This window comes from Lepidochelys olivacea, assembly GCF_965140295.1.
Source record: "Lepidochelys olivacea isolate rLepOli2 genome assembly, chromosome: 1".
Classification (NCBI taxonomy): Eukaryota; Metazoa; Chordata; order Testudines; family Cheloniidae; genus Lepidochelys; species Lepidochelys olivacea.
Window position 1 is genome coordinate 333,700,050 of NC_140411.1, and position 12,838 is coordinate 333,712,887.

A 12,838-nucleotide genomic window follows, 5' to 3' on the forward strand; every position below is an offset into this window, starting at 1 on the left:
GACCACTGGGGGAACTTAGTAAGGAGGTAAGACTCAATGTAAACAAGAAATAAAGACAATCCTGCATTCACTGTGACCAATGTCCTGGATCTCTGTAATCTCCACATCTATAGCTTTAGGCAGCTTGGGCTAACTTTAGCTTTGCCTACATTGCATTCTATAAAGCCACCCAGTCATTTAATGGGGAAAGATTCCAATTTTGTATCAAATATGGAAGTTAACATACTGTGAAGAGCACATTTTCATTCAAATAGCTGACACCTCATCCTTCTCAGGACATACAATTAAGCCATTTTTGTTTTGTTTTATATCTTCTGCGTAGGAAACTTCTGCAGTACCCTTCCCAGACCCAAAGAAGACCTCTCTGTAGCTTGAAAGCTTGACTCTCTTACCAACAAAACTTGGTTCAATAAAACACCTACCTTGTCTTGCATTACAAAGAAGAAATACAGTTCAACTACAGTATGAATCTGACAATTAAGACCTTTCTTTATTTTTATTTTTAAAATGCAACAAGCATTTCTTCGTCCCTTCCTGTAAAAACTACAGTGATAATCATGTTTTAAACAAATAGATTAGATGGGCCATGTCTAAGACTATACCTTTGAAAAGCTATTCAGAGGTCAGTGCTTCTCAAGCTTTTCTATTTTGGAGACCACTTTGTAACAGGAAGTTCTTTACAATACCCTAGTGATTTAGGTAAATATTATAGTACCCAATTTTACAGCTTTGTGAAATAAAACAATGGCTGACCCAAAGCCCAATGAAGTAAACAGAAAGACTCTCAGGTCACTCAGTGAGGGAGCAGTTGAATTGGGATTAGAACTAGGGAGTTCTGACTCCCAATTTGAATTGCGGCGAACTCTGTGGTTTCACTGCAGAGGATATCGCAAACTTTTTCTATGATATTGTTTCTTATGCCTTAAGTTTCATTCTTACCTTTGGAGTCAAATGAACTCAGAATGACCTGTCATCAAAACCACCCAAGTTTTTCTGCATTTCACATTGAATCTATTAATTCTCTATTACTCTTATGCAAAATCAAAAATCAGTTTGTGAACCTTTGCAAAAAAGCTTTCAGTAAATCCACTTTAAAATTTGAATTTGTAATGATCCTTACTACTAACATGTCACACAATCAACTCCTAGGCCAGGCTCTAACCAGTAGATAGCACTGCTTCAATCCAATTTCAACAAATTACTTTAATTCTAATCAGACCATATTTACATTATCCTGCTAAAGCCAGCCTGTTTCGTTGCAATCCTGCACAACCTTATTCACGTAAGGGCTCCAATTATTTGGGACTCACAGAATTAAATTTACAGAGGTGATTGTTTGCAGAATCAGGGATGGTAAGATTCAAGTCCTTTGGACAGAGCCATACTAAGGTACATAACCAGGACAGGGTACTTGTTTAAAAGTAACCTGTCCAGCTAAAAATAATGAGAACAGATCAGGGACTGTGCTGAATATGACCAGGGCTAGTTCCTGCAGCCCATACTTGGTCCAAATTTCTACTGAAGTCAAATGGGAGTTCTAAATATGACCGATCTGTTCCTAAATGTTTAGTTATAAAAAGTAATGAAAATTAAAGCTATATCCTACATATGAATTAGATAACCTTATAGATGGTATTAGTTATTCCCTTTTAAAGACAATTTTTTGTTAAGGATAATCTCCAAGAAGGATTATTACACATTACTTTAGTCAACACTATTATCTTAATCATTCAGGAGAGTACTTGTTTAAGTTACAGTTATGAAAAAAATAAAACAATTAGGAAAATAAATTCAAATATCATTGTGATTTCAAATCTGAGAGGTGGCAGTAATTTGACAATGTGCTGTATGGTTTAATTACTCTCTAAGCCCTCGTGTGTACCATGCTGATACTAATGTGTCCTCAATACTTGATTATAAACTAATGTAGGCTATTAGCTTAGAGTTTTCATTTATTAAAATTTCTTTCTGGGTTAAGTCATTTGAGATGAATAATCTCATTTCTAAGACTGACTCAGGGGACACACTCAAAGTTACAGTCATACATTATACAGCCATAATACAGCATCTGATAAGACAAATGTGTGGACAATTAAGAAAATAAATTAGCCTTAAAGACAGTTACATTGTGAGAGGATTTCATATCTTGTTTCAGATTATTCCAGCTAGGTGGTCTAACAAAGTAAAGACATTTTTACTGCAGTTCCCTTTGGATGAAAACGACGGTGAGGCCTCATCTGGAGTACTGCGTCCAGTTTTGGGCCCCTCACTACAAGAAGGATGTGGATAAATTGGAGAGAGTCCAGCGAAGGGCAACAAAAATGATTAGGGGTCTAGAACACATGACTTATGAAGAGAGGCTGAGGGAGCTGGGATTGTTTAGCCTGCAGAAGAGAAGAATGAGGGGGGATTTGATAGCTGCTTTCAACTACCTGAAAGGGGGTTCCAAAGAGGATGGCTCTAGACTGTTCTCAATGGTAGCAGATGACAGAACGAGGAGTAATGGTCTCAAGTTGCAGTGGGGGAGGTTTAGATTGGAAATTAGGAAAAACTTTTTCACTAAGAGGGTGGTGAAACACTGGAATGCGTTACCTAGGGAGGTGGTAGAATCTCCTTCCTTAGAGGTTTTTAAGGTCAGGCTTGACAAAGCCCTGGCTGGGATGATTTAACTGGGAATTGGTCCTGCTTCGAGCAGGGGGTTGGACTAGATAACCTTCAGGGGTCCCTTCCAACCCTGATATTCTATGATTCTATGATTCTATGACCCCATGGTAATGCTTAGAATCTGACATCTCATCGGCTTTCATGATAATTGATCACATATCATGACAGATCGCAAGAGGTATATTTTTCTCTCCATGTCTCTTTAAAACCTCTAGCAGTGCTAACAGGAGGTAAGTACTCAAATAAATGAATGTAGCCATTAAAATCTTCTGTGAAATTTTCTTGAAAAGTAATGTTTCACTGATGTCTTTAATAACATAAATATACAGTGGACACATTTAATAAGTTAATTCCATTTTCAGAACTATTATCATTTCCAAGAATATTTCTATATTTACAATGGGGAATACCACTGGTAACACATCCCAAACTGGAACGAACTACTTAAAGTGCACCTATTGTAAGATTAAGCTTCTTATACTAAAGTATTGTTCATTCCACTCTGAAAAATCAGAATGTAAAAATGACATGCTTTTACTATTCAGAGATCTGTTTCCTTTTTATATTCAGAGTAACATCTGTGAAAAAGCAACTTTTGTGCATTTACTGACAAACAAATGTTTTTCCTGCTTTCCCAGTTGAACAAACAAAGCTAAGGCTGAGATCTGAATTCTATTCCATCTTGTGCATCTAGACATTATTATTTTTTGTATTAAATTCCAGTCAGTCAGCAAACCCACTGAAGGCAATGTTTTTGCATGGGTGAAACTTAGTGCATGCCTTGAAAACAAAAGGATTTCCCAGGTATAACCCTAATTTGGCATACAGGATCTTTATTATTGGTGGTTATGCATGAGCTGGAAAGAATCAAGTTTGACTTCAAAAGTCCAGCTGAATTTGCAGAGGTGACAAAAAGAAAAATGTCTTTTTTACTTGTGAACTGACATAGTTGATATTGACAGACAATAAACATGGGACCAGGCAATGCCACTTGTACTTTCCAAAGAAGAACTGCACTTAGGCCTAATCCAGAAATACACATAAGCATGACAGTAGTCTACCTTGACTATCAGAACTACACATCATTTAAGTTAAGCACATTCTTGTGGGGTTTGCTGGATCAGGGCCTTAAAGAAGAACACAGAGTAAAAAATATTCATTCTATGATCGAACCTTCCTCTGTGTTTTCCAGCATGTTTGGTCTATTAAGCATGTAAGCTTCTCTGTCCTTGTATAGTATCAAGCACACAGCTGGCGCTTAACAAATAGTAAATAATAAATTATAATGGTAGATTAGATTAACCCAAGGAAAATGCTTAACAGACATTGACTAAAGGAACCCCATTTTGTAGGCAGCTAAGTTTAAACAGAGGCACAATCCTGCACCACTGAAATCCATGGAACATTTGTTGCCGACTCTATTGACAACAGGATCAGGTCTGCAGTGATTTGCCCAGTGGAAGTGACAGCAAGCCAATGGAAGGGTCAATCACAGAACCTAGGAGCCCATGCCCTCTCCTCTAATCAGTAGCCAATTTAATGTCAACTATTTTGCCTCCATGTAGAAAGTAACTGAGCAACCTCAATCCTATACAGTTAGGACTAGACTTTGATTGGCTCTTTATGGGAGAACTAGAGTGGAGAAGAGAAATAGAAAGCCCCTTCCTCCGCCCCAGTGAATTTACAAAGGAGGCATCCAAAACTGGTGTTCATAGTGTTGGGGTCACATCAGAGTCAAGGCCAGCCAGTGCTGCCAGAAGTGATCAAAGCCCTGGAGGTGGATTATTCGTGTAGGAGTGTGGCTAAGACTCCATCATCTTCCTCCCAGCATACTGGCAGTCACGAGCACGGCTGCACCATGGGGAGTGTAGGCTGCATTTTTTTTAAAAATAGATGCAGTATATGCCTCTGCTCAGTGTGTTCTCTCCAGGGATCGGGATCATATGGCTTAAATGTATGTTATGCCTCCACCCACAGCGCTCAAGTGCTGGAGGTGCTGTTCTCCACTTCCTGTGCTTGTGCTTCCCTGGTTCACAAAAATCAAAGATTTAACGTCTTTGTAGCCAAATGACAATATGCTGCACTGACACAAGGAGAGGTATCTGAGAGAATTTTGACCAATGACAAAGGACACTGCACTCAAATTTTGGTTCGTTTGTTTTGTTTTTCTCTAAGGGTGGCTATGTGTGATGATGCACCAGGCATTAGAGACAGTGGGTGAGGCTGGTATTGTAAAAACCCAGTACGAAGAGATTGCAAGGTAGAAGGATTAATGTTGAATGAGGGGATGTAGGTGGCAGAATATAACCAAGCAGAGCCCCTTATGAGAGGCCTCCGTGCAAATGAGCAATTGCTCAATGCTGCCTTCTAGGTTCTCTCTGAATGACCTCCACCACACATTGTCTGGCTTCCTGGAAAACCAGTGTTCCCCTTTAAGAGCCAGAGAGCCAGGAAGTGATTTCTGCTGCAGCTCCAGACCAGATCAGCATGGGAAACACTGACCTATTCCCCGTCAGGTGACAGGAAGAGAGTGGGGACTATATAGGTCCATGCTGGTGCAGGAAAAGCCTTTTGTTACCTGGACCTGGCAGAGCAGCACCCACCTCCTGCCCAGGGAAGTGGTAAAATTCTGGGTTTTATCAGGATCCACTGTAGGCATTGCGCTATTTGCTCCTTTTGCGTGGGACTGGGAAGGAATTTTCCTCTCACTGCCAGACTAGCCAAGGCGCAGTTGGTTTTTTCCACCTTCCCCACAATGAGTTCGAGGCGGGAGGGGAGAGGGGGGAGTTAGCTGGGACAAACATGAAATGAGAGTTTGGCCATGATGTCGCTACTCATGTAAACATGGGGCAGGTGTCCAGTGTAGGTAATCCATAAGGAATGCATGCAGGGATCAGATAAAATGGATTGATAAAGGATTTAAAGGAAGTATTCTTTAAAGGAGAGGAAACTGGGGGGAGTAGTTTGGGGCTCCTATGACTGGTACAGCCAGGAGCCAGCCCCCATCCTTTATAGCCCCCTCTTAACCCTTGTTCAAGAGGGGATGGATGGTGAGGTCCCAGCAGAGGGTTGGCTGGGGATGGGCTAAGAGAAGCCCCCAGGCATATAGCGAAAGGATCTTGGAATTACCTGCACTGTATACTTATGTGCTGGGTACTCCCAAACATTTAAGAATAAAATTCCTAATTAGACCACACCCATTATCTCCTGTCCTTCTTCCAGCATAGCTGGACAAAGAAAGGATTGGAGCAACTCAAGAGAGACGCCATATGCTCTTGGATCCATCAGAAGGTTTGTCAATGGCACCAAAAACAGCGGATGGGTCTTAATGAATATCACAGACACCTGATATACGTTCATCTGCAGGCAGACAGCATTAAACAACATAATCAGTGTATTCTCGCCATTCTCTGATGAGGCAAGAAAAAAACATAGTGGCGGTGCCAAGTAAACCCGAGGACTCCAGCTGCTGCCAGACCCATTCTGCCCCATCTTTCTGAGCAACTTTCCCTAGCAGAAGAAGATTTGCATTAGGGTGAGAATTGGAGAGATCATTCATGTCATGGGATGGTTTCTTGAGCTAGGATTAACAACTTGCCATCCTATGTCTTATCTATTTTACAGAAATACTGCATGTTCCATTTGTAAGCACCCTTTTTATGAACAAGTGTTGGAAATTAATTTAGTAATCACAAAAAATGGCCCTCTTAAATGTACAGTGAAAAGTCCTTTGCAGAGAAGCAGATGCACTGGTTCCAGTACCCAGACTTTAAAATTCAATGGAATCCATGCACACGAAGGGTAATTATAAAGCAACACTACAAAAGGAATACATATTTGCAGTGAATAGGAATTGTTAGTATCTCTTTAAATAGTTGGTGAGCCCTTTAGTGGACCTCCCTGTCTTCTGCTGTAGAAGCCACCAGACCCTAACAATAATTGTGTCTTTACTCTCTATACAACATTCAGGATAGGAAGAATACACACAGACAAAGCTGGGTTCCAAGTAACCATGTTTACTAACGATAGCAAGCATAGAATGCTTAGCGTTCGCTAGCACACCGGCTCTGTTAGTTTCTGGTGTCTTCTGCAATAGAAGGCCCACTAGAGGGCTCACAAACTATTTGAAGGGATATGCTACAATCTTCAGAACAGATCTATCTGAAAGGCCTTTATACCCTTAGACCGGTGTTGAAACGGACTGTGGAAGTCAGTAAATATTAGATAGATCCATGAGGGAAGTTTGTAAGTTATTGAATACATTTTGCTTTATATTATTTAGGGAGATTTCTTGATGGTCACAGCAATCTGCAAAACAATCTTACAAGCGCTCTCTTGGACATAAATAAAACCTCTGATAAGTTCAATGCTCTGGCCTGTATGTAATTTCATTAAGCAAATAAACACAGAAAAAATCTTAAAACACTGGCATAGTGAAAGCTATCGTCTTGCAGCAGTTTTCATATTTTTATATCTCCCTGTGAAAATAATTTTAGTGACTGGAATAGAATACTTACATGAAGGGCTGTTTGGGGTATTTCGATCAATAAACTCATTGAAATTTAAAAGAAATTCAGTGTTGTTGTCTGATACTTTTACATCATTACAGTATTCTCTGAAAAACAACAAAACATCAGCCTTGTTAGATTTGTTTCAGATGCGACTGGGGCCGATAAGAAGTGGCTCGCATTTCCTGGAAGCCAGGCAGAGCTTTGCAGGCCCTCAGATCAGTGCTAGTGTATTATAACAGACAATGGAACAGGATTCTGCAAAATTCCGTTGACCCTCTTTGCAGAATTCAATAGGAAGAGGCAAGTTTCCTAGCCATCTTCTAAAGTGCTTTAAGTGACCCAGCCAAGGGAGCAACCTAAATTATTGGTTAAGTAGAGGCAATCTTTAGCCAAAATATACTGGAAATCTTATTGTTTATATGACCTCTTAAGATTGGAGGTCCTTGACTGGAGATTGTACACTGTTAAAACTGAATTAGAGACTAACTACTCCCTCCCCCCAACAAAATCCACATGGGTAAAGTGGGTTTATTTATACAAATTTGGTATGACCACATACCTTGTGATATTCTCTGAAGCAGAGCCATAAGTAATATGCTAAAAATCAGTGTGTACTTCAAGGGGAAATATTAGCTAGCAACTGGGATTAAATGCATTAATTTCAAACTAAAATATGCACTAAATTTTCTATAGTAGAGTAAATGATAAAGAGAAGATAGATGTTGAACAATTACCAGTGGTATAGGGAAGTAGCTCATTTTCAAAATACATTTTTATGCTATGCAAAGGGAAAAGTTGGGTCAAACATTTCTTTAGAAAGAACCCACCTTCCTGCCATTCACTTATTACACCATGGACTAAGAATAACTCAGGCAGAATTTAGACCCCAGTCCTACAGTCAGCAATTCAACGGGGCTCTGTGCCTGGTTCTGTGCCCACATAGATCAGTTGCAGGATCAAGTATCCTTTATCAATGCTACAATCCATTATCAATGCCTCCAACCCTCCAAGAAAATTAAATGCTTCTGATCGGTTTTAGATTGCTTTGAGTTTGGGGGTGGGGGAGGGGCACCAACAAAAAACCCACAACTACTTGTTTTACATGTGATTTCTTTCAGAATACATATATAGTGGGCTAAAAAATCTTGAGCTTTTTGAGCTAGAATGAGTTTGAATCATTCTAGACTGATTGTGTATAGATAATTTCTCCATTGTTTATCACCACTGTCATTTTAAGATACTCTTGCTTTAGTCAGTCTTTATATGTAGCATTTATACTAATATGTTTCAGTTGCACAAATGCAATGGACTAGGAAAGCACAATTCCTTGGGAAAACCCAGGAAACTAATGCCCTTACTGGATCAGATTCATCCCTGTTGTAACTCCACTGAAGTCCATGGAGTTACACACAATAATTGTTATTGTAGCTCTTATGGAAATACTCTTCATCCTTAAACCTCAAAAGAGATAAGTATTATTATACCGATTTTACAGGTGGGGAACCTGAGGTATGGATAGGTTAAACCAGCTTGTCAAATATCATCTGGACCCAGGAATAGAATTAAGAACTCCTGAGTCCCAACACTGTATTCACTAGACCACATTACCTTTCAATAAATAAATAAATGAGGCTTTGTCTGAGGTAGCTATTTTTTTTAATTTTATCCTTCCAAATATTATAACACTGCAGAGTATGGAGTGCTCTATGATAAACTGTTAGATGAAGTAGCCTGAGGAGGTGTTATCCATATTCTTCCAATAAAAATGTTATCTAAACTTGGAAATCTGAGTTCAACCATTGCTCTTATACTTAACAATTTCCCCCAGCACATTTCTTGTGCAAAATTAAGTTTTATTGGGCAAGTCAATGCTTTATAAATGTAACTAACCTGATCAAGACTTCTTATTTACTGCTGTGTTTAATGCTTAGAACTGGGAAATTGACCAACCTTGGTGCTATAAAGGTATAGCCAGCTTCATCAAAGTGATCAATCTTTAGAGTTTCTGAATCTACAAAGATGAAGGTTGAATATCAGATAAATAAACAGGATTTTGTAAAACTACTTGGATAATTTCTGCATGCATCTGTGGATTTTAAAAAATGTGATCTACAAAGAACATTTTTCTAACTAATGTACTATACTATCATCAGTAGTCCACATTGTAGGAAGAAATGATCCGATTATTATACAGCAATACACCAAGCAATAACAGAACAACTGAAGCAAGTTAAGTCTGAGTCATTGTTTCATTATCATGACAATATGATAATCCAAAGTATATGTGACATATCCATTAGCTTTGCAATGTGATAATTCAAAATATCCAGGATATTTAGGATTGAGAACATCAAGAAAAACATTTATCTCTAATATTTTCATCAATAAAGTTATAAAGCATCACTTTTAGAATAAACCCCTTTCAATGTTATTGAAAAGAGTGGTCTTAAAAAAAGTAATGATATATCTGAGCATCAGCATGAACCAACAGGTGATAGGATCAGACATACAGGGATTAGAGATTAGCAACAAATTGAAATGTGCATGAAAACACAAAAGCATTTTAGAGATTTCCTCCGCCCCGGCTTTTGCTATGGTACCCAGTGGTCATGGGAGAAGTCCAGAAATGAAGAATACAAAGGAGAACATCCAGTAGGAATAGAAATAGAAGTGGAAAATATCAACTGCAGTAAACAGAAGGAAATTGAGAAACAAGAATATACTTGCCCTCTTTGACTGTGAAAATCCATCAGAAAGAGAAAGCAGGGAAACAGAAAAAAACAGGGTAAAGCAAAAGGGGTCACAAACCAATATTTTATTCAACTACCCCTTGAATAAAAATATTGTGAGTAGATCATAGGTTCAATTTATGTACAGCTGTAGTCTGGGAAAAAGACAAACATCTTTGAAGACTGGAGTGTATGTCCTTGTCTATTATTTCTGAGGTAACCTCTATATACTGTGGCTATTTCAAGGGTCTATTTTGCAGGGTATATTGATACCGCTCCGACATCAGTAGATCTAGTCCATAAACAGAACCATTTTTTACACTCATTAAAACTTTAATCACTAGTCCCTATTTGATAAAGTTAAGAAATAAATCATACAAAATGACAACCATACAAATGGTTGGTAAAAGCTTATCATGTTGTTGTCTCCTACCCAGCATATGGTGATAGATGACATGGTTGTCAATGAAACCACTTCTAACCACGTCTTCTCTGAGCTAACAGGAGCTATGACTGACAAGGAGACTTGTAACAAGAGTGGAAAATGTTTTGTCCTTGTAAGTAAGTTTTTGCATACATATATTTCTAAATGCAAAAATGGAATTCATTCAGGTTTGGATTAACACTTGGATAAAGTTAAAAGGATATGATGGCTCATACTTCATTTACTGGCTCAACTATGGTCAAACAAAGTAAACAAAACTTTAATGCTGGAAATATATCATACATATTATTTCCAGTCAGTTTTCTAGAATCTGGAAGTGGCTTGAAATGAGTGCCATCCAAATAAGATTCTATAGACATCCACTGAAACTATTTACAAAGTGCAACATAAAAGCTTAACTATAAGCCAAAACTAAATAGCCCCTAATCTTACTTTATTTATAAGAGCAGCATGAGAAATTGCTATATACAGCACTGTAATTACTGCAAACTATGAAAAGACGCTTTAGCCTATATATTAATTTTTAACAGGTGGAATATTTAAATGTCAGCTAGCAGACCCTTAAAACAACACCAACAGAGGATACACAAAGCAATGATTCTATAGGTACATAGCAAAAGGGAAGGAGCTGTAAGTGAAGTTGGGGTACCTGCACATATTCTAGCTATGTAGAATATTTCTTGTACCTTGAATGTTTACAATGGGTTAGAATCATTGCTGTAGATTTTGGGTACATTATGATAACATTAGGGAACTCCACAAACTTTATGAATTTCAAAATTAAATTTTTAAAACGTCTGTGTGTCAGAAGTAGGTCAGAACCCAGAGAACCTTCCAAGTACTTACATCTGGCCTGAGTTATTGGTTCTTCTATTTTGGCTTTAATGTAGTAAAAGCTGTAGGATGGTAATACCAAGGCCAAACTGCAACAGAAATAACAAAGGCATAAACAAAGAAATAAAGACACATTTAGCTCACTGGAGAAAACTTAGAAGTTTTAAAGCAGTTTTCTCAAGTCAGCTTTGATGTGTCTTTGAAAACAATTAACAAGTTGGGGATGAAAATTATTGTGAGATGAGATGATTTGATTATTATATGCAGTCCCACACTGCTACAGTGCTAACTTTAGGCACCTCAGTGGGGTTGAAATTAACTACATGTAAAAGGAGCATGAAGTAAAGTGGGAGGTATTCCAGGATCTGCACCCATCATAAAATTCATAGGCTAGTCACAATTTTTATGGATATACCACTGAAAGTTCTGCTTAAAGAACAGCTGAAAAAAATCACAAATAATTCTGAACTGCTATGAAAAGAGTATGATAATGACCGAGTTCCCTTTTAGAATAAAACAGCTACTGATATTTAATGCAAAAACGTGTAGTACTTGAATTTACATTATCTCTAAGAGACAGAATATCTTCTTAAAGTAATGCAGTCACTTTTGGACAAAATAATTCTTTGAACTGTACTTTATAAGAGTGCCCTAAGATGTACAATATATTTCATAATGCACCTCCTTTGATTTCAATATTCATTGTTGTTTAGAAATGATTCTGTCTTTTGGTTTTGCCACTAAAAATCAATACATGCACCTGAGAACAGAATTTTTAAAAAAGGATGTTAAAGGCAACGGGTATAAATCCCCATCAGAGACGTATCTACTTCATCATACATCCCTAATGTTTGCACTCAATTTTCATTAACATAAAAGTGCATTTTACCACTGGTTTCTAATGGATGGCTGCAGAAATTAACATTAAAACAAGTTGTACAACTGGGCTATAAGCAAGATGACCTTTAATAATGCATTTGCCATTTAAACATCACAGAAGTGAGATTGCTGATTATTTAGTGATAGCCTTCTACCAATTCCCCTTGAGGGAAATCAGGAGAGGTTTACCTGTCATTAACAGTTATTGCTAACAGAAACTACTAATTAAAATCTATAATTTTATGTTTAATGGGACTGCTGCAATGTGAACCCAGGAGATTAACTGCTTTCTCTCAGCCTATGAAAAACAACTATGAGAGGAATTTGGTAAGAACTGAGAACTCATATAAATCAAATACACGTGTACTGCATACTAGATAGCATGATAGGATGAAAAATACCTTGCTTTCCTTCAGAAAATAAAAATGGGGGTAACAACAGAAAAACAAGGTTCTGAATTGCATAGATCAAGCCAGCTCTTTGTTTTAATTCACAACAACTAGGTTTAGGGGGTTGGTATTTTTTTTCTGTTTTGTAAAATATTTTGGTCACAGACTGTCATTCACTATATACTTGTACAGTGCCTACTACCCCAACTTGGTTGATGTCTCTAGGCAGCATAGTAATGCAAATATTCTTATTTTGGGTAAAACTCCTAATATTACATATTTTTGTTAAAATAAAATAATCCTTTCAATGTTGTTTCAAGTTTCACACTGTGCACTGACAGTGATTCTGCTTTGTGACAATTTGTTCAGTCCTGAAAGGTACGGAGT

General features: G+C 37.8%; 1 protein-coding gene across 3 annotated transcripts in view; it reads right to left on the minus strand.

Moving 5' to 3' along the window:
- Positions 1-12,838, minus strand: part of CACNA2D1 (calcium voltage-gated channel auxiliary subunit alpha2delta 1) — a 681,161-nt gene that overhangs the window by 38,845 nt on the left and 629,478 nt on the right. For all 3 annotated transcript variants that reach the window (XM_084632490.1, XM_084632488.1, XM_084632489.1), the window contains 3 exons: positions 11,196-11,272; positions 9,126-9,186; positions 7,182-7,279 (listed from right to left, as the gene is read on the minus strand). In XM_084632490.1, the coding sequence (XP_084488616.1) occupies positions 7,182-7,279; positions 9,126-9,186; positions 11,196-11,272 (236 nt within the window). The remainder of the gene's footprint in view (positions 1-7,181; positions 7,280-9,125; positions 9,187-11,195; positions 11,273-12,838) is intronic.